This window comes from Tenrec ecaudatus, chromosome X, assembly GCF_050624435.1.
Source record: "Tenrec ecaudatus isolate mTenEca1 chromosome X, mTenEca1.hap1, whole genome shotgun sequence".
NCBI lineage: Eukaryota > Metazoa > Chordata > Mammalia > Afrosoricida > Tenrecidae > Tenrec > Tenrec ecaudatus.
Window position 1 is genome coordinate 44,721,288 of NC_134548.1, and position 24,957 is coordinate 44,746,244.

The window sequence follows — 24,957 nt, forward strand, 5'->3', positions numbered from 1 at the left end:
TTGAGAAGCATTGATAAAGAGGATGTCCGGGAGTTGGAATTGGCTCTGTGGCGGTGGGTTAATGGGCTGACAATGCACATGAAATACTTGTAGAACTACACTCAGCGAGCGAGCTCCTACGTACAGTCCAAGATGCCATTGGAGTTTTTTTTTGTCCTAAGGCTGGGCAGCTGGACAACCATATTCAACACGTAGATTCATACTTTTCTGTCATGACAGTGATCATTTCTTCGGTTCCTGTTTATATTCAAATTCAGCATTTGCCTTTATGGATGCATTTTGTTCTTTTAAATATTTGAATAAAGATCTGCTTGGTGTGAAGGGACAAGCTAGATGAAAAGGAATAGAGAAGTCTTGACTCTATTCTTCCCCTCTCTAGGCATTCCCGCTGATAGCTAGCATCCGCCAGGGTTCCTCTCTCTGCTTTTCCAGTGAACAAGTCCTCACCAGAGAGTAAATAATAATAATAATTAATAATAACAACCCCTCTAACTCCCTGCCTTCAAGTCCATTCTGACTCACAGTGACCCTACAGGACAGGCTGGGACTGCCCCAATGGGTTTCCAAGACTGTAACTCTTTATGGAAGTGGAAAGCCTCATCTTTCTCCTGCAGAGAAACTGCTGGTTTTGAACTCCTGACCTTGCTGTTAGCGTAACCATTATGCTACCAGATAGTAAAGAAATAAGAAACAAGCTGCCTTCTCCAATGGCTTAATGGACCCCACAAACACCAATTTCCCCAACGCTGTGGTGCCCGGTCATCACCATCAACTGCTATGACAAGGATGGCATTAGAAGGTCCTGGGTAGAGTGGCAGCAAAATGCAGACCAAAAGTCAACACCATGAGAGGCTCCTGGTCAGAGAGACTGGTGGAAACCCCAAGAAGACAGCCTTGGTCACCCTGCAGGTCCAACCGTGTAGTAGAAATAATTAACCATTCCACATCCAAAGGGAGGCATTTCCCGAAGGACAAAGTGCAGGGGGTTAGGAAAAGGGGGAGGAATGGAAATAGGAACCAGCCGTGGGGTTGTAGGCCGGTGGGGTTGGGGGAGTTAAGGGGTGCATTGTAAGGTCTGCAACGGTTGAGCGGAAACAAAGTCTGTATGAACTGGTGAAAGAAACACTTCTAGCCTGTTCTGTAGAATAATTTTTAGGGTGGTGATGGAATGCAGACCAGGATTTCACATTATCCTGGGATCCAAATGTTCTGGACCCATGGAGGCTGATGGAATCCCTGAATCTTTTGCCCTGAGATAACCTTCAAGCTGTAAATCAAAAGTATCACCTTTAAGTTCACTTAAAACCAATCAGAAGCTTACCTTAGCTAGAAAAGAATGTTTGCCTGGGGCGGCGTTGGAAGATCTAGGTGAGATCAAATTGAGGACAGGACGGCTTAGATAGGAACTGTAGAGCCCTGAGATCATGTTCCTGGGAAAAAACAGCTCAGAAGATAAGGACTTGTAGATGTGGAACGGGCTGCATTTGTGTGTTCTGCTCTGCATATTCTCAACGATGCAAATAGAATAGCGAAACCCCCTGAACCGAGACTGAAGATGGCTGCCTGCGCTAGAGAACGATGCTCCATCAGACTCCCTGGCTAGTTTATTTAAGCAGATAGATCACCAGGTCTTCCGCCCGGGCACCCGTGGGAGGGAGGGTTCAAACCTTCAACCTTGGTCTATGAGCAGAGTTGGCATGTTGACCATCGGCATCATCCAACAACCCCAGAGATAGAACTATCTCAATTTTGGGTGTCGGGGGAGGTTAATTTCAGGATCCTTAAAAAAAAATTTTTTTTTTAAAAGAAAAGCACAAAACTTTTAAAAAATGGGAGAGGAGGGAGAAGGGTAAAGTGAGGAGCTGATATTAAAGGCTCAAGTAGAACAAAAACGTTTTGAAAATGATGGCAACATATGTACAGATGTGCTTGACGCAATGGATGAATGGATGGATTGTCATAAGAGCTGTACGAGCCCCCAATAAGATGAATTTTTTTTAAAAGGTGGGAGAAGCTAACATTTATCGAGGGCCTACAATGTGTTAGGCATTGTGCTTGGTACTCTCCGTTTATGATCACATTTAATCCTTCCGACATTTTATTGTGCACAAATCCAAACTTGCATTCAAGTATAGAGAGAAAGCCAAACTCCCTGCCCATGCTGACTCAGAGCGAGCCTAGAGGCTAAGGGAGGCCTGTCCCCGAGTTTCGGAGACTGGAGCTCTTTCTCCCACAGAGCAGCTGGTGGGTTCGAACTGCTGACCTTGCCGTTATAAACACTATTTTTCAAGTGATAAACACGGCTACCACCAGGGTTGCAGTAGAGAACAGCGCCATGACAATGGACTCATGTGTAGCCATGGCCCACTCAATGGCTACCCACGGCTCTTTCAGCGAAAGCTCTATTTTCCATCTTCCCCGGGCCGAGTCCGTGGCAAATCGAGAGGGTTTATGATTTCCTCCAGAGATGGTTGAAAGCTAAAGGGCTTTCCAAATACTCAGTGCTCCTCATAGGTTCGAGCCTGGCGGTGTCCACTCGGGGAGCCAGCCACACCTGAGACTTGAGCACTGGAGATGTGGCCCGTCCTAATGGAAACGTGCAGCAAGCAAAGCATACGCTGGATTTTTAAAACTCCTTCCTTTTACCCAAACCTAAGGCTCTGCGGATGATTTTTATATTGATATGTTGGCATGGTGATATTTTGGAGTATACAGGGTAGAAATGAAAATCAATTTAAGAAGGGAATTTGACTAGCTTCTCTTTGCCTTTGAAAAATGTAGCCATTGGAAACTTCTCTCCCTCAGGCGGCCTGCGCTGCACTTGTGTGGGCTAGAGCCCCTGGAGGGGCTGCCGGGCTCCAATCTGGGCCTTGGCATTGCCAGTCCACTGCCCCCAAGGCTCCTTATAAAGGAAAGGGAGGAGACATGCCGGAGACTGTTGTATTAGCCAGTTTTCAGATCGTTTGATATTTTGCGCATCAAGAACGCGTAAGCAATGTGAATAGTCCTCTTCGGGTTGGCTATGGAGTCATTCTGACATGTAAGGGCTCAGAGGAGCCCTGGTAGAGGAGTGACTACTCGTGCATTGGGCTGTTCACCGCAAGGTCAACAGTTCAAAGCCATCAGCCCCTCTGGGAACAAGATAGGGTTTGACTCTAGTACAGTCTTGGAAATCCACAGGAACATGTCTACCCTGTCTTCTAGTGTTGCTCGAGTTGACCGCGACTGGATGGCAGTGAGCTTGGATTTATAAGGATGCAGGGCATCTACCCATATGCTCCCTTCCTTTAAAAGCAATCATTTCTCAAAGGAGCCGCCATTGTTTCAGTAAGTAAAGGATGCTCAGAAACCACAATCCAGGACAATCTCAAACTGTGGGTGGCGACGCTTGGGGGGGAGGGGTCCAGCGACTGCCTGATTCATAATAGCAAAACGATAGTTACGAAGTAGCAACGAAAATCATGTTATGGTTGGGGGTCACCACAACTTAAGGCACCGTGTGAAAGGGCTGCGGCATTAGGAAGGTTGAGAACCACTGCTCTGGAAGGTGCCTCCGTCTAGAATGGTGACAAGCACTTCCTTGGACAGAGCTGTGGGGGGTGGGGGGAGGAGATTAAGATGGAAGAATGCCACTACACCCTTCCCTGATCCTTCTGGGACAGAGATCACAGGACACAAAATATTTCTGTAGTTCATTATGGCCTGAGGGTAAACTCCCAGGGATGATACAAGAGATGGAATGTTCCGTCACTTCAAAGTTGCTTTTTGTGGATTGTCCCACCAACTAGATTTGTTTCACATTGTCCTGGGTGTGTGTGTGGGGAGGGGACTTGGGGGTGGGGCAGCAGTGACAGCACCCTTCTCCCTCCACATGTAACTATTTGAAAGTCGTTGTTTCAACTTTTCATTTTTCAAATAAAACAATCTCATCAAGTCTCTGCTCCCTTCTTAATGAGCCAGCCTGACTCGCATTTTTTTTCTTCACCAGGGCGGTTCAGGTTGTGCTATGTTCTGCCGAGCCTGCTGAAGCAGTTAAGAGTTCCATTCTTGTCCCTTCTTCCGGTTGCATACCACTCTGACTACACCATCGGTGAATTCCACTCATCTCTGGCTACTTCAAATTTTAGGTTAATCTTGATTCAAAAACAACACCCCAAAGGCCAGGTGCAAGGTGATTTGCTCCAGTCCACACGGATGACAAGCTAGCTTATCAAGATGAGATTAGACTATCAGCGCAGAACAAAACAAGCAAGCAAGCAAACCGGGAAATAACCACGGCTCACACGGACGATGAGTTTATTTCTCACAAGCTGAGGCAGTGATCCAGGGGCGACATGGTGGCCACCCTCTTGTAGTCCCTCCAGCCGTGGGGTGGCCTACACACTTCGTGAGGGTCCGATGTGACTTCGCTGTCATGTCCACGTGGCCAGCAGGGTAGAGGGGGGTCAAGGCAGGGCCTCAATCTTTAGGGACACTTTCATAAAAGTGGAGCCTCCCTTCACTCTGGTTTTATACCCAGGGGTCCGCCCCCGCCCTCCACCCAGGCCTGCCTGCCCACAGGACCAGGCTCCGTACCTCCGCAGGCTATTCCCACTGAAAGGCCAATTTCTTGACACCTCCTGTGACCTTACTTGTCTCTATCCCCTGGGTGATCTCCTTTCTACCTCTGCTGCACCCCTCTAGGCCCCCAGGGCATGCCGCCAGGTTTGTCGCTACTCCATTTGACTTACTTATTACACAAGGCTCTCTTCAAGCTGCTGAGCCCCACCTCACGTGGTGCTAGGTTTTATACACGGGATGGCTCCTGTGTCCACGGGGAAGTCTTTCCCAGCCAGTGTGACGACGCCCTCCCCTCCAGCTCCAACAAGAGCTCCCTCACAGCCAGGAGCACAACCGGCCCCCCTTTGGAAGAATCAGTGAGCCCCTCTACTTTGAGGTGCCACAGCCAGCCATGCGGACCCCTCATCAGCTGCGTAAAAGCTAACTTCCCAACCACTCGTGACTCTTCCAAGAATGGACCATAATGGGGTAAAGCACCACCTTCAATGTCCCCAAAGCCAGGGTCACGGCTTTGCCCACTTGCCTTCACCCACCCATGTCCCATCTGGTTTCTTGTCTTGATCAAATGGCCTCACCCATGCTAGAACATTCTCAGTGGGTCTTGGGTCCTCTCCTTGCCTTCTGCCCCAATACAAGGACCCACACAGGCTTTTGAGTGCTGTTTATTACTGGTGTTTTTGTTTATAAATTGGATGCTCACGAACACCTCATCGCACCTCGCCGGTCCGCTTTAGCTTAAACCATCTCGTAGGTCTGTTTTACCGCTCTTCCGAGATGCTCTTTTCAGGTTTCCACTACCACCTGATGTCTGAGGTAAATCCCTGAAAAATCAAAGACACAAAAACAAAAACAGAACACCAGAAAGTTCAGGCAATTATTAGCAAGAGTCGCTCAGGAGTGGGAGGGGCGGGGGGAGGTGTTTGTCATGAATGCCTGTATTTTTTAAGTTCGGGGATCAGACATATTCCAAAATCATTGTGCTAGAAAACACTAAATACTTTTCAAATTAAAAAAAAAAGCCCCAAACCCAAAGCACAAGTTTATTAAGCTACTTTTTGCCCCGAAGATAAATTCCAAGCTTCACTTGGTACTCAAAGTCTTTCCAAGACAGGGGGGGGGGGGGGTGGTGTCTCCTCTGTCAGCGTGCTTAGCCATTATTTCACTTTACTGGATTGTAACCCACTGTTCCCAACAAGGCCTCACCTTCCCCACCGGCCACCGTATTTGCCAGTCCCTTCTTACGTGTCTGCCCCCTGTAAGTCTCCACATAGTTCTAGACCCAACATGGTCTCTGTGATCTCTTCCCTGATCCCTCCGGCTTAGCCCCTCCGCCACTGGCCTTTCCTAGCGCCACTGGTCCATTTCCTCTGCCGCCAAGCCCCATGTGCACACAGTAACCGGCATGCCAGGGTGTCCGGGAGAGGTCGTTTCCCCCTCTCCAGGCCTCCCAGCAGAAGAGGGCATGAAAGGGTGCGGAAACAGCAACTGAGGACCGACAGATCATATACCCAGCACAGACATGGTTGGAAAAAGTTAAGTGTGGTAGGGTGGAAGAGATAAGATGCAACAAGCATTGACTATTAGGCCAAGGAGTTTGGACTTGATCCCCAAGGTCCCAGAAAAACATCTGAGATACGGAGAAAGAGAAATGACACACAAAAGCTGATTCAGGAAAAAGCCTTCTCAAAGATAAAGGGCTGGCCGTGCTGCTGCCACGGCCGTACATCAAGGCCAAAGGCAATGAAAAGGCCTACAAAAGCATCAAAGGAGATGGAGGAGAGGGATCAGAGGCATAAAAACACACGCCCAGCAACGGAGGCTTCAGGCTAGACCTCCACGTCGCACTGGGCAGCTAAGGTCTCTCGGAAAGCCCGGCTCGCTCTGGTTTATAGAGACTATAAATTGCTCTCAAGTTCTCGATATGGACTTGATTATTAACATCCTTTCAAATCAGATCGGTGACAAGGCCGTCTCAGCGGAAGACATAGGACACGAGGCACTTCCAGGTTCTCCTTTCCTCAACAGGTTTATTGCCTTTTAAGAAAATTTTTGTAAAATATAAATACAAAGGCAGAGAATTTACTTACAAAGTTAAAACACAGATCTCAAACATAAACACACAATTCAGAAAATTTTAGTCGTATATACATCTTCAAGCAACCTCAAACATTATTATTGTTAGTTTTCCATATTTTACAGGGTACAGAAAAAAAATAGCTCAAAGTCTTCTTTAAATAAGAGCATAAAATGTTTAAACATATAAACAATCCGGTTTTGATGCGTGAAAACGAATTTCACAGCTTTTAAATTAGGATATAAAAGTTTCTTACAATTAGTTGTTGTGTGTGGATATGGTTTTAATTTATATTACACCCTACTGGATCACATCCAATAGCATTTACCTGGCCTGAGCAGGCAACTCTGTAAACAAAACATAAACAAAGAACACCAAGCTAGCTCCGCCCAGTCAGCTCCCCCAACCAGTCACACGAAGCTGACCGCTTCTTAACAGTTACAGCGTTTATCCCGGGAGCGCTGATGCAAACACGGCAAAGTGTGGAATTGCTTGGCCTCTACTTTTTTAAAAAGACGAGAGCAAAAAACAACAAAAAAAAAAAAACGAAGAGCAGAACAAAACCAGCGAAAATTAAAACCAAACCCAAACAAGAAAGGTTCTAGGCAAAGGCAAACATACCCCCAAACACGTGTGCATGGGAAAGTAAAGCAACAGTATAACAACGTCATGAAAACTGACAGAAGCTTAAAAGAACAACAACCAAAAAACCCCAACATCAAACAAACATGTTTCGAAGTCCTTCCAATGGGAGTCATTTCTCTTATATAAAGAAGAGATATTTCTCATATGTAATAGTGTCCTTTCTTTACAGAAATAGCCGTTATTATGACACATATGCACAAGGATTAACACTATGTCACACTGTACACAGCGGGCCTGGCGCTCACCAGTGGTCCTCAGAGGCCGCATCGCTGGGGTGGAGCCACTCCATGGAGGAGCCGAGCAGAGTCTGCAGCTCGCTAGTGAACTCCACCAGGTCTAACAGCTCCTTGCTTTCAGGGTTGAAGGCTTCCAGGTCTTTGGAGCAAGAGAACAACAGACTGGCCGACACTTGCCGATAAAACTCTGCCTCTGCAATTGTGACAATTTCCACATTTGGGAAATTGCAGCGGAATATGCGGGATGACATTTTCAGCTTCTTCAGCACATCTGAAAGCAATAGCCAGTTTCTTGGCCTAAAGAATTGAAAGGAGAGTGGCTTCAGGCTGGGGACACACGACGGGAAAAGCGCTCCCCCACCATTAACTGACCACCGGTCTGAGCAAGCCCCCCACCACGGATGTGTCTCCCCCAGGCTGGGGGCCTTTCTAGATGAGGGGGGAAGGCTTTGTTTCCAGCAGGTCTGGGGCGGCCCAACCCGTGCTGACAGGAGGAGGAGCCTCACTGGGGGCAGCGCCTCACGGGCCTGCTCCGCAGCTGACAGAGGCCCCAGGCCCTTCGCTTCTGAGGTCTTATCAGCACCACCTGTGATAGCTAGACCTCAGCCAGTGTGGCCATTTGCAGTGCTCTATTCGTTTATAACAGCTTCCGAGGCCAGAAGCATATCTGTTGTGCGTTGGACACACAGCAGATCTGGGGACTGAGCTGGAAGGTCAAGACTAGACACCACAACACGCTGACATCCTGGAGACCACGGATGTGGGGGCTGCGAAAACTTTCATGGGAAAACCCCGTTGGTTTGTGGCCCCGGGGCAAGTCTGGCCTCATAGAGCGATGTCACGGGCTGTACTCGAGAAGGGTCAATGCCCATTGGCCTCTGGGTGCGACTTGCCTTGGTGGTGGCCTGATGGGGACAATTTAACATGCTGTGCCTTCTCTCCTCAATTACCTGGGGCAATTGAACTGACTCCTGCTTTTTATTTAGGAAGGGGGGGGGAGATGTGCTGCATTTAGTGATTTTCATGTTCCATTAGCCCGAGCTCACCCACCCTCATCTGCTTCAAAGGGATACCCCACCCTGGTCACGCCCATGCTGGCCGCGCTCACCCCTGGGAGACAGACACTTGGATGTTGTAACACGGTAAGAGTGGATTTTCAGAAAATTCGAATTCAAACACATCGCTAGAGGTATCGTCCTCGTCATCCAGGTCTTCCGGTCCTGGGGGATTTGCCAGAACATCATAGCCACTTTCATCATCCGGTTCTAAGGCAGGGACAAAAGGTCGGCAGTGAGCGGGAGCCGGAGGCCCACAGCCCTCCAACGGGACCCTAAATAAGACAGGAGCCCCAACCCCTTGCCAGAGTGACTGCGCCTCGTACTACTGGGCCGAAAAGACCAACAGTGCTCACCGCACACAGAGCTGCCGTAGAAGTCCCAGGAACCACTGGTATCATCTTCGCTTCGGCCTTGAAGGTCATTTAAATAATCTGGAAAAAGCCACGGGGGTGGGGGGGGTGGGGTGGGGGGGAGAGAAGCAACAAGATAAAATCCGCGGATGAGAACAAAACGCCAGCACAAGGTAGGGGTGGTTTTACATCCGCAAATTCAAAGGGATTGGCACTCTCTTCTGGTGATTGAGCTGCTCCAACCCTCCCCTTGTTGCCTGATAGAGCTGCCAGCCCCCCCCACCCGCCACCCCCCCCCCAGACTAGAGACACAGCCAGACGAGCCCTGCCTAAGGTGAAAAGGCATTTTTAGAAAATGCAAATCACTTTAGGACATGTTTAAAACATTAGGACCAATAAAAGAGTTCAAAGCAAATATAGCTGCGACAGCTAATCAAAATAATTAGCACTCAGCACTAGAGTACTATTTTATACACCCCACACCAAGGCTGTCCTGAAAACATTACAGCTCCAGCTTTTTTAACAAAAAATTCCCACCCGGCAAGGTCCATGTGCATTGCCCACGCAAAATTCTTTTCAACCCCACCGCTGTAGGCTCCAAGGGCCCTACCTGTCAGAAAACGTTCCATGAGTTCACTGTGGGTCATTTTCATGATGGTTCTCCCTGAGTACGTCGCCAGAGTGGGGTCAGCACCATAGGAAAGGAGCAGGCGGACGATTTCCAAGTGATCATTCTCGACGGCATCATGGAGAGGCCTGGGGAGAGGCAGGCGGGGGCGCGGGTTGAGCCTGTGATGGCCGCAGACCACAAGAGCCCTCCCAGTGAATGCGCACGCAAAGCCTTCTGGACAGGCTATTGTATTGTTGAAGAGAGGTGCACGTTGACTGCCATTCCAGGCATGGGGACTGGGCCAGGCCGAGGCACAGACTGGCCTCCCTTCCTACACCTCGTCTTTTCCAGAACCGGTCAAGGGACAACTTGAGGCCTCACTCTCCAATGCAAATCTCCCTTAATCCAAGGCCGGGGGGGATTCAAGTCTCAAATGGAACTGTTTGCGACATACAGTGACAGACAGTATGAAGGTTAAGTCTTCAGGGGGGAGTGGGGTGGGGAAATCTCAACCACACCATACATAGGGAAAAAGGGAAACAGCCGACTCAACCGTTTCTCCAAAAGCCCGACTCCAATACCTTCTTTAACCCGTGAGTCATCAACCTTCTGCTCAAAGAAGCCCTCCCACCCAAATCTGCCTAAACAGAAACCCTGGCCACCGTCTCTCTGGTGGGAATGCTATTTGCAATGAATTTCACTTTGGCGATTTTTATGACGGTGTCAGGAAGTCCTAGCAACCCGAGCGACCGCAGTCTTCACACTCACCCAACTAGGAAGATGCTAAGACCAGAGCCTGAGCCAAAGCAAGGGTCAGGGATGAAGGAGGGTCACGGCAGGCCCCAAGCTACCCTCTCCTCGGTACAATCTGTACACTTGGGACATTCAGTTCAAAAACAGTCTGAATATGCTGATTTAATAACCGAGCCTGTGTGCCCAAGGTCTTAAACATGCAACACCACTTGGTTATTCATAAGGCTTCAACATTTCCCCAAGCTTTGTCCCCAGGGATACAGCAGCCCTGACCCCGTTGTCCTTCCTTGACACAGAAAGAGGAGGAGGAGGGCAAACACCCCACCACCCACCAAGGTTTCTAGCTGAGGAAGAGGGGCCCCAATGGAGACAGTGGGGGGCTGTGCTAGCCTGACCTTGGAGTGCAAGGACTGGGACAGGCCCTGGCAAGGCCTCAGGGAGCAGAAAGCCCCCGGGCACTTTCCTCTGGGCTATTGTGCAGTGCCAATGCCGAGGAAAAGAAAAGGGGGCGGGGGTGAGGGGGTTGAAGCATCAACAAAATGCCCCTGTTTCTTTCTCTCCATCTCGGCTGGCAGTTTTTCTTCCCCAGGGTTTGGAGCTTGGTGCCCGAACTTTTTGAAAGAACACAAAAATTCAGAGAACAAGAAGTAGAGGGGAAAGGCCAGGGTTTGTAAATGAAACAACCCCCCCCCCCCCCGAAGTTCCATACAGCTAGAAGCCCCAGTTAGCAAACATGCACATGGCAGCCAAAGACACAAGCATACCCCACTAATAAATGGAGATGCCCAAACCCGGTCCGACTAGGGTCGCTCCGGATTGTTCTCTTCCTGAGAGGTCACAGTCAGAAAAAGCCCACAACACTTTCCAGCACCAGCTTGAGGCCCAGGAACATGAAACTGTTGTGGGAAACCCCAAGGACCCACTGTGGATGGTCCTATCTCATTTGCCCAGAAAGGTCTGTCTGGTTCAATTCCAGATTTTTATCATCAGTGTCATCACACACCCTCCTAACTCTCCGCCAGGGTTTCCGGCACATCCCGAGAGCAGACCTGTTGCCCGGTCTGAGCGCCAGACCAACCACTGACCTGGTTCCATCCTGGGCACTGCAGTTGACATCGGCGCCATATTCGAGGAGGTGGCGCACAATGTTAAGCCAGCCCCTCGCACAAGCTTCGTGCAGAGCACAGTAACCAGCGTTGTCTCGATGGTTCACGTCGCAAATCTTGTTCTCCAGGCAATACAAGACCACTTCCTGCGGAGAGGGGACAGAGGCCGCCATTAGAACACTTCCCAGATGCACCCCTGCCGGAGTGACTTCATCAGCCTTTCCTAGTATGTGCTTCCAAAGACAGTCACCCCTGGGGCCCAGATAGGCAGGCGAGGGCTGGGCTTACGGCTGAGATTAACTGTAGTCTAGGACTGTTGGACACCTGGCTCTGCCAATGCCCCAGTTGCCTGGCCCTGTGTGTCAGAACTTCCCCAGGCTCCCATTTATTTCCTCCTCTGCCAAAACTCAAGAGTCAACAAAACCTGTGGAGGGGTGTTGAGAGAAATGGCCCCGAGCCGGCCATCCTACAGCATGGATTCGCTAGGCAGGGTGGATGACTACATAGATAGGCCACACAGCCATGCCAAATGCTTCCAAAGAGCCCCCCCGCCCCCCCCCCAAAAAAAACAACAACAACCACCCAAGTCAACGCCCCTGTTTCAGAAAGCAGCGTTCTGCGTCAACACTCTGCCTGCGAATCACTGTCAGGAATCTTCCTTCTTTGGGAGACTAAACTCTAAACTCTTACCACGAAGCTTACTCACTAAGCAAAGTCAATGCTTGCCTATCTAAGAAAGTCTCCGGACACAAGGGAATGGGCAAACCCACTGCCAGCAAGCATGGTGTGAATACATATTCGACTCTTCTCCTGATGAGCCATGCCCACCCAAGACTTGCGGGGTCCTGAGGGCTGTCAGTGGGCTAAGGGGGAACTTGGTGGGGCCAGAGGGGGCTCTGCCCTTTGGACCGTTCATAGCATCTCATCTGCTCGGCCCTAAGCAGGGGTCATTCTAACGTGCCCAAAGGTGCGGGTGGCCTCTGAAAAAGCCAGATGCCTTTCTGGGACCTGTCAATCAGCACGCCCCCTCACTGGAGTGCTAACTAGAATGTTCCAGATGTGCACCCTATGAACCTCATGTTCCTTTCTGGGAAATCTGCATCAATACCTGGTGGCAGCTCCTTTTCTGAAACTAGAGGTGGATGACAGAAAGCATGCCCGCGAATGTGTTTCTTCATTCAGAACCTAACCTGCCAGAAAGCCCACAATCCTCTGGGCTCCCAGGCCACCTGCCCTGAGCACTGGTATCCAGGATACCGCATGAAGCTGCTGCTCTTATAGCAGGCCCTCCCTGGCCAGGCTCGAGTGGACGGCTGCAAGCTAATGAGAGCTGTGTACCCCAGCCAGGGAGAGGCCCTGTCACGTGACGCCAGAATCAGGTCCGAGCGCCACCGACTGCTGTGCACAGATCAATTTTCCCGGATCCCAGCGGCCTGCCCGCTGTCCTGTCAAGCCGAGGTTTATTTGTTCTGCCAATCATGGATGGCCTTCACCTGGAAAACTCCATGGCTCCTAAGGCTGAGGGGGGGCTAAGCCAGGTCAGACTTTGTCATGGGCTGCCCTGACTCCACGGAGTCAAACGCCCTTTCCAGACCCGGTACTGCTCATGGCGCCCAATGAGGATGCCTCCAGCACATTTGACACTTGGGGAAAATCAAGGACCAGAGAGGACAGATCTCAAGTTCAAGTCAACCAGAAGTGCCCGATTGCCAGCGCTTGTCTCTTGGGAACTGGCGCACTGGGAAGACTTGAAAGCGCTGACCCACAGCCCCCAGGCTTGAGGGCTGCCAATTCAGTGTCCCCGTGACCCTCTCTAGGTGCGTTGAGCTGCAAATCGCTGGGGATCACGATAAGGCTTTCTACTCCCACGAAGAGTTACAGTCAGAAACTGACAGGGGCAATTCTACCCTGTCCCGTAGGGTCGCTAAGAGTCAGAATGGACTAGATGGCCGAGGGTATGAGTTTTATGAGCCTCTCTGTTGGGGCCAAGTGGACCAACTATCCCATCCGAGCTGAGAAGAGGGTAGCCCTTTCATCGGTGGTGTGTCATCAACTACCATGGGTGAGAATGGCTGGGAGCGGAGACTCTCCTGTCCGTCCACTCCACGTCTTGACATCTTGGTTTCCTACTCTAATCTAGGAGTGAGAGCGTTTGACAGGCAGCCCAGCCATTCCCAAACCAAAAGCACACTGGTTTTGTTGGACAATTCTGTTCAAGCGACTCTAAACCGAATGCCATTAACCGCAAAATGTAACCATAAAGGCCATAAACCCGACATTGTTAATTAATTCAATGCCTCATTAACTTTTTTAAAAACATGATTTATTCAATTCATAGAAAATTTAACCATCACTACGAAACGCACAAGAATGTGCTTCCTTCCACATTTTCATTTTAAAGGAAGACCCAGCAGGCTTCCTCTCCCTGACTCCTGCGCCAACCTCCCCCCCCCCCCCCCCCCCCGCCACTGAATGTCTGGGCAGCTCTGTCACATGGAGCCGAAGCCAGAGGGTGGGGTTTCCCAAAAGACTGTGACACATTGCTGGGACAGCCTTTCTCACTACACAGGGCCTTCTCCAGCTAAGGTGGAAACAGCCGTGGGGGTAAAGCCTAACTTGAGGGAAACCCGTCCGCTAATTTGGAGCCTTGCCACGTCAGGCACCTTAACACCTGGAACACCACACGTGACCTGCTTGTTGTGGCCCAGCTAAAGGGTAACAAAATGGAAACTGCTTTTTCAAAAGACCAGCAAGGATCTCTTCGTCTCTGGCCTCAAAGTGGAGGGCGAGCTTGCAGTACGATTAGCTGGGCTTGATTAGCCAAGGAGCAAGAGTGAAACTGTTCAGTACAGACTACTGAGGAAGCCTGAGTAAGTGTGCGTTTACCTCTGGCTTATTAAGTGTTGGCAATGATGCCATGGCCTGGCCAGGGCTTTAGAGAGGCCCAGCATGTGTCAGGTCGGGGCGCTTTCCTGGGAAGGGAAGGGGAGTACACGCAACATCTACCCCAGCTGCTCTGTGCTGCGGCTCTCAGCTCACGGGAAACCACTAGCAGCCACCACCTGGAGTTTTCATTCGCAAGAAACGGAACTACCAATCGTTCCAGAGAGTTCTCTCCCAGATCATTAGGCAATCGCAAAGCAAAACAGCAGAACACACGAGACATGCTGATACAAACCAGAACCAAAAATACCCGAGAGCTCAGAAATGCTAGGGCTTCAAAGAACCACCCCACAAGGCAGGGGGTGTTCACCTACTGCCAACTCCCCGCCCACACAGCTGTTCCACAGGGACGGGCGGGGGGGGGGCAGGGACTGGGTGCAGAGCACACTACTGGGCAGTCACACCAGGAAGGGCTCAAGGCACAAAGGACACGAGCAGAGAGAAGAGCAGGGTGAGGTACGGGAGCAAAGGTTTCGGCCCAAGCCCTGCCTGGCTTCCATCCTGCCGCCTCCTCTCCTCCCGCCTGCGGCTCAGAGCCACATTTTTATTTTCACCATTCAACTCCCAAAGGGCCGGTGCCAGTATTTTAACAAATGTCTTTGCCCTGTGGACTATTGCATCACAATTTCAAGTGACAAGTGTGTGGTGGGGGAGGGGGAGCTGCCAGGGCAGGAGGAGCCATCTATCTAGCAGAGGGTGTTTGAACTGCAAAGGAGATATGTTGGGCCAGGGCTGAATCTGGGCAAGGTAGGATGGCATCATTGAAGCCCTGTGGGCCTCCGGTAGGGAGGCCTGGTGCCACAGTGAACTAAGCACGGGGCTGCCATCCGCCAGGTCCGGCAGCTGCTCTCAGAGAGGAAGAGGGGCTGTGCGCCCCCCGGAATTTTCCGGTCTCAGAAACTTGAAGTATCGGTTCCGGTCTGTCCTGGCCAGGGTCCACTCGCTACGTGCCGGAATCCACTCGTTTGGGGGCTCAAGCTTCCTCATCGGAGAGTGAAGACTGTTGTTAGCACCATAGGAGGCGCTTGAAAGCGTTCCATGCGCTACCCTCGGCGAGGTGCCCTCGTGGCACAGTGACCAAGTGCTCCAGGGCAGACTGGCCCCTCACCCAAAGGTGCCCAGATGGAAACCACCAACTGCTCCTCAGAGAAAGATGTGGCAATCTGCTTCCAGTAGGAGCCCCACCTTGGAAACTACATGGGGGCAGTCCTGCTCCTCCTAGAGGCTGCTCTGTGTTTGGTTTTGACGATCCTCCTCATTAGGAGCCCTGTCTTCCTCCCACAGAGCAGCTGATGGACCCGAACTGCTGACCTGGCGGTTGGTAGCCGAGACATAACCTCCACCGCACCCCCAGGACTACCTACAGAGTTACAGTCTCGGCCACCTACAGCGACGGTTCCACTCCGCCTGCCAGGGTCACAGAGTTGGAAGTGACTTGATAGCAACGAGTTTGGGACTCCCAGGAGCTCAGTCAGAGACGGTTTCAGGGCCCGGCCCTCCCGGTGGCTCCGCTCCCTTAAGAGCCTGCTCCGCCTAAGCCCTGCAATTCATCTCTCTCCCCCTTGCTAATCAGAATCCAAAAGGGCTCATTAAAATTCTCCCCGTCGCCAAGCCCTGGGTTATGGCAGATTGCGCATCAGAGATAAGCCAGCCAAACTGGAGGGTGGTGAGGAGGACTACCTGCCTGAACATGAGCCCAACCTCCGAGAGACCTTTCTTTTCAAGGCCCGATGGTGCCGAGGACACACACCAACAGCCGGCTGGAAAGTCTGCGCAGCCCCTCGGGGGTGGGGGAGGCTCCTGCACCCCTCCCCAAGACTCCAAGGGTGCCTCCACCCCAATACTCACCTCATAACCCAGCCGGGCGGCCCGCTGTAGGAGGGTCTCGCCCGCGTTCTTGTTGACAATCAGTCTCCGTGCTTCGGGTGGCATGGGCCGAGACTGGGTCGTCTCCTGGGGGGAAGTGGAGCACGGCAGCTGGGTAGACTGGGAAGCCGGAAGAAATTGTTGCAGACGGTCGAAGGGCTTCTGCTCTGGCTTGGCTGGCGACAGGTCATATTCCGGAGTGGGCTCTGGTCGCTTGCGGAATCGCCGCACAGTCACCTGTCCCAAAACCAAGCAGGGCACACAGTCAAGGCTGTGAGTCAAGACTCGACTCAGTGACCGAGACTGAGTAGCCTTTACGTCTGGGTATAAAATAAATACCCATTGCCCAGGTGACCAACCCCAATGGAAGAACACCCTTTTTCCCTTAAAAAAAAAAAAAAAGAAAGAGGGAGGGTGTACATGAGAGAGGAGGAGGCTTAATTTCCCTATAATTTAAACCTCAACTCTACTCTCCTCCCCAGATAAGTACCTCTAAGATAGGAAGGGGATTTGGGGGGAGGGATCCCCAAAAGACAGCCACCAGGATGCGTTCCCGCAGGCCCAAGGGCTACCTTGCCGTCGGTGTTCTCCACATAGTAGTCCCCGGTCAGCGGCAAGCTCCGCCTGGGCTCCTGAGGCATCAAATGTTTGGTCTTGCACAGTCTCTTCCCGGATGGCTTCTCGCTGGCATCGTATTTCTGTAGCAGGGAGGCGGCCTGGTGGTCCTCGTCTTCCTCAGCGCACAGCACATCTGTCTTTTGGCTTTCTTTAATTTTCTGTTGCTTGGCAGGCGGCCTAGAGGCTGGTATACAGCTTGGCTGGGTCTGTTTTTTGCCGTTTATATTGCTGGATGAAGGGCTCTTCATGGGCGGAGAGCCGGGGAAGGGAGGCAAGCCTAAATCCAGAGGGGGGTGGGCAGGAGGCAAAGAGGGGGGGAGAGAAGAAGCAGGCGTTACACAGTTGTAGCCAGTGCGGAAAGAAAAGCCCATTGTTAACACTGATCACTGGAGCAGCTTGGGTTTTTTAAAGATATACCAATTATGTTTTCAAAGCACTAATATTTTAATTATCCCATATTTAAACGGCAAATAGGTAAACCCACAAAAGATCAAGTGGCAAGTTGCTTCAAAGGGCCTGGGCAGGGAGGGCAAAAGCAAGCTCGTCTGGGCCTCTCCCCCCTAACTCCCACCCGCTGGGGATGCTGGGTCCAGCCAGGAGATGGCCTGGGGCAGCAATGAGGCCACCTGAATCCCACTTCCAGCTTCTGTCTTGGCCACTGTTGTCCTCACTGCCCGTTCTAAAGGAAGCGGGGAGATATGGGCAGGGGCTGTGACTGGACATTCTGGAAGATTGCCTGCCACATTCTAGTCAACAATCAACTTCGATGGCCCTAAAAAGTCCCCCTCTGGTACTCTCTTCTCCCCTGAACGAAAGGGTGTCTCCCACAGGAGAGGACGGGGGAGGGGGCGGCACAGCCTGGAATACCTTGTTCACTGTCGTTGGATTTGAGGGACTCTTCCGACCAGCTTCTATTGGCTTTGATCTCTGACCTTTTCCTGGCAGGTTTCTCTTCAGTCGTGTTATTGCCCTGGGCAGTGAGCTCAGGCTCAACTACCTGGGTCACTTCCTTCCTGTTTTGTCGGCCAGGTTTGCCCTCTGCTGCAGACACTTGCTGTTCCCAGCGTTCTCTAAGGTGCAGCAAGTGGCGTTGCTTTTTAGGATGGAGCCCTGTTAATTCAATGCACACCTTCAGGTTGGTCAGCTCATTATAATGTGGGTCTTCTAAGTGGTGAGAGGAACTGTTTGTCATTTCCCTCTCAGGCCAGTCATCTAATGGAAAAATAACTACAAATTAATCAAAAAGCCCCCTTCGGGGAACAATCTGTCTTATGCATCACTAATGGGGCAAGGGGGTGGGGAGGGGGGGTGGTTGCTATCTTGGCTGGAGCGTATGTCACCAGGCCTCAGGAGTTGTTCGGGACCATCTTTGGACTTGAACTCCTACATCTGGTTTGGGGGTAGGGGCAGATTTCCAAATCCCTGGGGCACTCCCGCTCTCTTACAAGTTTCTAAAGGGGGAAGGGGGCATCTAGGATGGGCAGCGCGCCTCACACCCACACCCACACCGTCCACCTCTGGCCGCATGCACAAGCCCCGCCACCCCCAAGCAGACAGCCACTGCAGCCAACTAAGCTCACCTTTGGAGACCCGTCTCCGCTTGGCTTTGAGCAAGGGGTCCTCCGCCATGTCATCTGTGGCGGTCTCAGTTTGGCTGCTGTCCCCTGAGAGTTTGCGTTTGCGCTCCAGCCGGAGGGTGGGGCTGTGGGGCATGTCCACTGCTGCCACTGCTGCTGCCGCCGCCGCCGCTGGGTTGGTAGGTGACTCGCTCAGCGGCTGCTTCTCCACGAAAAACTTCTCCACAGGAAGTTCTTTGTTCTCCTGGGTTTCAAATGGATCAAGTTTGTTGCCAGCAGTATACTCGCCTGGGGAGAGTGGGAGAGAGAGAATCCATAAATGAAGAGGCCACAAGAGCACCACGTGCAGGGAGGGTCTTCTGAGGAGCGAGCGGGACCTGGAGGCCTGAGGACATTGGCTTCCGTGGAGAAGAGGAAGCCTACTTGACCCACTGGACTAGCAAACCAGAAATCTCCGAAGGCAGCAAGACGCGCATGGACTTGGTGCCTCAGACTCCTTATTGTTTTTCCCTCTACCTTTTCATGAGGGAACCATCAACACACACTTTAAGCAAATAAATAAATATTCCTTTCTTTCAGCCGCTAGATCCAATCAAGCTAAGACTGACCTAAAAATCTCTATGGAAACATCGACTCAGGTCTTCACGTTGAAGCAACTGGTAGGCTGATGACATCATAATCAGACCAAAGACCCCCCCCACCCCCACCCCCACCCAAAGGACAGCTACGAGGCTAACAGGGAGGGCAAGAAGCCAGGGAGGACCCAGGCTGCTGGGAAGAGTGGCCTGAAATGACCCAAGGGAAGGCGCTTCAGCCCAGGCACATGTCCAGAGGCAATGCCAAAGGGCTTGTCCGTCCCCTGTTCCTCCTCCCCCCCCCCCCCCCCCGCCTCCTCACACACTTGGAGGGAAAAGCCACGCCAAAGAGCGAGCTCCGTTTCTTACCCAAGAAGGGGAGCCCTTTCTTTCCTGCTCTAAATAAAAAAGGCCCCCTAGCCCCTAGCCCCTCGGGGACCCTGGGGACAGAAGTCACCTCAGCTGTCACTTCCTTCACACTTCTGCATCCAGGAGAAATCTGGACAAGCTGCAGGTGTGGGATTCCCTTTTACAGGCTAAACCAGCGCTTCCAACCCCACTCACACTGGCACACAGGGCTCAACCCTCTGCCCAACATCACTTCCTACTTCTGTTTCACCTTAAGAACTAACCCATCAACTGTCTTGCTGTTTGCGTTCTTTTTAGCCGACAATATTTACTGCCGTTCACAATCACTGTAGCGTTTCCCCTGATCCCACCAGAAACGATCCTGCACCTCACACCACCAGGAAGTTGAGTTTGGTGACCTTGAGCGACAATAAGCCTGTTCCTAGATACCCCTGATGTCCAAACAGCGTCCTTATTTCCTGGCCTGGGTCTGTGCCCTGGGGGAACCCTTCTCCTCTTGGTGGCACCCCTGGCCCTCAGTGGCAGTCATTGCTGGCGGTATGCTTCTCCCTGGCCTGGGGGAGTCTGTCCTCTAACCCATGGGGGAGCGTGCCTCCCCTTTCTGGAGGTCCCAAGGCAGAGGCTGCGATGACTGGGGTTGAGTGGACTCCCTGCCATTCTGTGTGCCAACTCTCCACGATCCACCATCTGGACTAAGAACCAACCTTCTCCCTCTCCGCCCCTCCACACCTCTGAGATACACCTGGCCCTGGCAGCACCTGGCTCATGGTAGCCTGTCCTCAGCAGGGGATCCGAATAGACTGCTCTGTGGCAGTGGTAGTAACCAACACCCAGGCTTCCCCCCAGCTCTGAGCTGAAGCTCCAAAGCCCTGTCTAGGAGACTGCAAACAAGTGTGTGTGTGGGGTCGGGGGTGGGTGGGACTGAGAGCCTCAGTGGTGGGGCAAGGGGACACGCACCGGCGGGCTGTGGGTTCTCATCTCGTCTGCTTTGTGACCCTCTTAACCGCTCTAGCGGTAACAGCGCCACTTTACAACCCGGCCCCCTTTCAGCTGTAAAGTGGGAATATTACAGCCAGCCTCCTCCCAGGGGTGGCCTTCATAAATACAAGCTAAGCAAGGCCGGGAACCGCTGTCACAAAAGGAGGCTAGGACTTGCAAAGCAGCTGGCATTTATGTGCGCCCCTGTATTTATAAGATTTCGAGATGTGGGTCTCCTCCTAATTATGTCGCTTGCCTTCCCTGACAGCCCTGGGGGAAGGGAAGGGGGAGGAGATGCAGCAGGGCCATGCTGGGACCATGAGAAGAGCTGTCATACTGTGCACTTGGGACCTGGGGCTGGTTCCCTGCTTTGGGTAAGGAAGGTTTCAGGGGGGTGGGGCGGGGCGGGCGTGAGCTGGTGACATCACAATGCTCTCCAGAGTCCCTAATCAGATGAAAAGTCAGTCTGCTTTCAGGTTCAATGCTAACATTTTGATCTAGACTTGCGGTTCTATTTAATACCCCACCCACCCCATACACATTGCTGCCTTTTGAGTCCATTCTGACTCACACCGACCTTGTAGGTCAGAGTGGAACTGACCCCCCCACAATTGGGTTTCCAAAGCTGTGCACCCTGACAGAGATGCAGACGGCTGCATCCCTCTCTTGAGGGGTGGCTAGTGGGTTCGAACTGCTAACCTTTTGATTGGCAGCGGGGTGCTTAACCACTGTGCGCCACCAGGGCTCCTAAGGATATTCCCTATTGGACAGGGTAGAACCAACCCCTTTTGCGTTTCCAAGACGGTTTACAGGAGTAAAAAGCCTCATCTTTCTCACGAGGAGCACTGGTGGTTTCACACTGCTGACCCAATTCGTAACCACTCTGCCACCAGGGAACAGTCAAGTCTGTGGTCTTTCTCCGGGTGAAGGTTTTCCACCCGAGTCCATGCTCACTGCCAACACTTCCTGCCTCAATCACCCAACCTTCTCCCGAAAGGGCCAGTATTTTTTGCCCACTTATTTCACAGACCAGAATGAGCAGTGACCATCTGGAACCCCCTATCTCCCTGTCCCACAGGCCAGGCTGCTGGCTCGCTCAACAAGAGTAGCCCCTCTAAGATAGGGGCCCTCGCTGTCTTCCCCATCTGGTAACCCACCCTCCTTCCTGAAGGCACTCCCTTCATATACAACTTCTGGGGCCCCCAGCTCCCGGGTTGGCCGGTGGAAATGCTGCCCACAAAAGCCTGCTGGGAGGCTGAGCGCTACTTGCCTTGGGGGCAGCCCCCCCTCCCTGCGGTCCTCAGTTGTCCCTCCAGACCCTCCCCTACTTCTTCACCCAGGACCCCTGAGCTGGAGGCTTGTGGGTCTCCATGCTAGACTATTACCAGGACCCCTCCATTGCTAAATGTGGCGCTCATTGAAATCACACCCACCCCCACACATAGTTTAGCTGCTTTCCTTTCCACTTCTCTGAGAGGATCTTTTCCCAAGCTAGTCCCCCTGCCACCCCCATCCCCTCCCCCAAGGCATTAGGAGGAAAAAACCTGAAAGCTGGAGCGGGTTTTCACTACAACCTCTCAGGGCGAAGGCTCAGCGCTTCCTTCCCTCAGGGAAGCCAAGAGCAGACCTCGGTCCAGAAGTAAAACCGAAGACCACCAACCCCGACGGGCCCAGATACACATGGCCGCCAGAGACAGACGGACAGGCGAAAAGCTCCGTGTTCGTCTCCACCTCATCGTGGCCATTTCAACCAGTAACCACCCCAAGATTTCGGTTGAGGGTAGACTGGAAAGGGGCAAAGGGAAAAAAAGGGGGGGGGTGTCAAGGGGTCAAGCAGGGCTTCTAACCATCAGGCTCCAACATGGCTGCTACTCTTGGCTCTTCTAGAAATCACCTAGCCATGTGCCTTTGGTCCCCGGATTCAGTCAGGTGCCAGCAGATGAGTCCCTGGTTATACTGCTCTCCTTGCCTACAGCGTACTATGACACGCGCACATGCGTCCCATGAGTTATCATGATTGTGCCATAGCATTACCTCACAGAAACATCGCCATGGCAACATTTACAAGTCTCCGTGGCAACAAAGCCCAGTGAGCCCCAGACAAGATGGGAGGGTGCTCAGATGTTTGAGGGCTACCCAGAATTTTAACTCTCTCGTCCGGAAGGCACTATCGATCACCTCCAGCAGAAAGGAACCTCGGTAACACTCAGACCCTCTCAGAAGAGGCACTAGGAGTTTGTCCTCCACTCAAAGCATTTCTATAACTCGCAGGGCTTCCACCAGAAGTTTCCTGAAGTTGTGAGAAGTCCTTGTACGGCTCCACACTCAACGATCTCCCAACTCTCTCTCTCTAGTCTACCTAGTTGTCTAGTTTCTTCCAATTGTAAGAAGGCCACAGGGGAGGGCCACTATGTTCGTGTAAGCCAGGTGGTTGGAAGGAAAATGGACACTCTGGGCTGAAAGATTAAGGGGGTCAATTCGTTCTTGTCCCTCTCCATCTTTCAAAAGCCACCGACAGTGGCTAGTGACAAATGAGTTAACTTTCAAGCTTGCGGCTCTTCTGAATGTGTCATTTCTCACTGAAAGCAAAGCTGTATCCCACCACCCGCACTAACATAAAGAGCAAGTGAACATCCAGACCACTGTACTTCAAGTTAACTCCCTTTGGGGGGTGGGGGGAAGACACGGACAGACTTCTCAACAAGACAGCGCCCCCGAGGCAGCAGATGAACCCACTCCCGCCAGGTCCGAGATCTTCCTCAGATGGAGGAAGGCTTCTGGGAAGCGACCTATGCCCTCCCGCAATCTCCACTCCAGCTCACATCTGCTCGTGGGTTGGTCCTCTTGCCACACTGACACCCAAGGGAGGCATGGGAGCCAAAAGGAGAGGATGGCCCAGTTCATTTGCAGCTCAATGGCTCTAGCACCAGCTGTCCAGGCTATGACCCGAGTCCTGGGTGAGGGGAGCGTGGCAGCAGCAAGGCTAGCGGGGGACTCTGGGACAAAGCTGGCCACACGGACTTCTCTCCTCTCCGTTCAGGAAGAAGGGAAAGGCTAGTGGTGAGGCAGAAGTGCCAGCCAAACCCAGATTCTGTTTAGCCGAATCTTCCAAACCAAAGGGCAAGGAAATTTGAGGCTGACCCACACTCCCTGCCCTCTTCTTCCTCCCACTTCCCTCAGCATCTTCCTGTCACCTCGGCTTTGGCCCATTCTACCAAGCCTCTGAGAAACCTTTCCAAGGGCTGATGGGAAAGGCTGCAAGCCCACAGTTGTATTATGGAGAGAGCGGGTTCTAATCTGGAGGAGGGCTTGAACTGTCCTTTTCCCATATCCAACGGTCTGCCCTCATCTCCTCACTTCAGCCACTCCCAAGAGCCCTTCACACTGGGCCAAGTCCACCACTTTATTAGCAGATTTTTCTTCTTTGGAGTTTACTCGCAACAAGCTGGTCCTCCTCTGCCTTGGGAACTGAGGGAGCGAGGTAAGGAGCATGCTCTCCCAGACCACGAACGTTCTCAAACGTCATCAACAGCGGTGGGCGGGCGGGCACACCAGTGGCACCAAGCTCTGAAATGTACCCAACTGCCCTGTCGTCTCTCAGAAAGGCTTCACACACCGTCTTCTCTCCTCTTTGTTGGCCCTAGACGCCTTTGCCCACATTTGAGAAATGGAGACCAAGCTCCCCATTTACAGCCAACATGCTTTTCATCAATCTGGCAGTTCAAGTGGATCACAGTTGGGGTGGTGGCGGGAGTGAAGAGAAATGTGCTAGGTAGAACTTTCTCTTCACGTCCCCCTCTCCCAACGCAAGCTGCCCTTTGGGGGAAGAACCCCCTCATTCACATTATGCTCTCTTGGACTCAGCTGCCAACTCCCAATGGAGGCAAACCAACCGGATGTGCTCTTGTTTTAAGGTACTCTCATGCCTCTTGGTGGTATTTCAAGGGATCCCGTGCCTTTGGGGTGTCAATTCCAGAATTGTCCATTCCTCACCATGGCGGGGAAGGGGGGTGGGGGACGGAGAGAAGGTCAGGAAATGAGAGGGCCATGAGGTGCCTCTGGCTGGGAAGCATTCCATCCCTACTAAACGAAATCTGCCTGTGCCACACTTGACCTCCAGCACTGCCTGGCCTTGGCTACATTGTGTACCCTTCCCACTAGAGGGTCGCTAACTCCAGGACAATAACCCCTCAGAGATGCTTCACTCCTGGAGGACACACCATTCAAAAGGACAATCAGCTCCTTCATTGCGAGGGTAGCAAAGCAGGCCCCTTCTTAAAGAGCAGGGGCGCCAACGGGACCCTGGGACCATCGGAGGGGAATTGCTTCCTCTCCCATCCCCCTGGCCTCCGGGCAAAGCGCGACAGCCTGTCCTCAACACCCAAGTTGCTGAGGGTTACTTACATCTCTCGCTGTCATTCTGGTCAGCACCAGTCTCCTCCAGGGTGACCAACTTTGGCTTTTTGTCCTGATTTCCTTTCAGCCTCTCCCAGTCAGCAGGGCTGAATTTGCACACCTCGGAGTCTTTGGTTGTTGGGTGGCCACCGTCCCGCTCTTTCATCTCTAACTCGGAGAAGCGCATCATTGCACGCTAGAAAGAGAACAAAGATGAAAAAAAAAACACAAAGGCAAACACAAA

General features: G+C 52.1%; 1 protein-coding gene across 11 annotated transcripts in view; it reads right to left on the reverse strand.

Annotated features, from left to right (window-relative positions):
- Positions 1–5,209: 5,209 nt before the first annotated feature.
- Positions 5,210–24,957, reverse strand: part of BCOR (BCL6 corepressor) — a 136,689-nt gene continuing 116,941 nt past the window's right edge. For 5 of the 11 annotated variants that reach the window (XM_075539699.1, XM_075539698.1, XM_075539700.1 and 2 more), the window contains 11 exons: positions 24,723–24,909; positions 18,400–18,684; positions 17,687–18,031; positions 16,774–17,096; positions 16,184–16,438; positions 11,372–11,538; positions 9,534–9,679; positions 8,927–9,004; positions 8,624–8,780; positions 7,525–7,812; positions 5,210–5,381 (listed from right to left, as the gene is read on the reverse strand). In XM_075539699.1, the coding sequence (XP_075395814.1) occupies positions 5,291–5,381; positions 7,525–7,812; positions 8,624–8,780; positions 8,927–9,004; positions 9,534–9,679; positions 11,372–11,538; positions 16,184–16,438; positions 16,774–17,096; positions 17,687–18,031; positions 18,400–18,684; positions 24,723–24,909 (2,322 nt within the window). In that variant the 3' untranslated portion in view covers positions 5,210–5,290. Of the gene's footprint in view, positions 5,382–6,591; positions 7,813–8,623; positions 8,781–8,926; positions 9,005–9,533; positions 9,680–11,371; positions 11,539–16,183; positions 16,439–16,773; positions 17,097–17,686; positions 18,032–18,399; positions 18,685–24,722; positions 24,910–24,957 lie in introns of those variants that run through there. The other 6 variants (XM_075539705.1, XM_075539703.1, XM_075539707.1 and 3 more) reach the window with 4 other exon arrangements.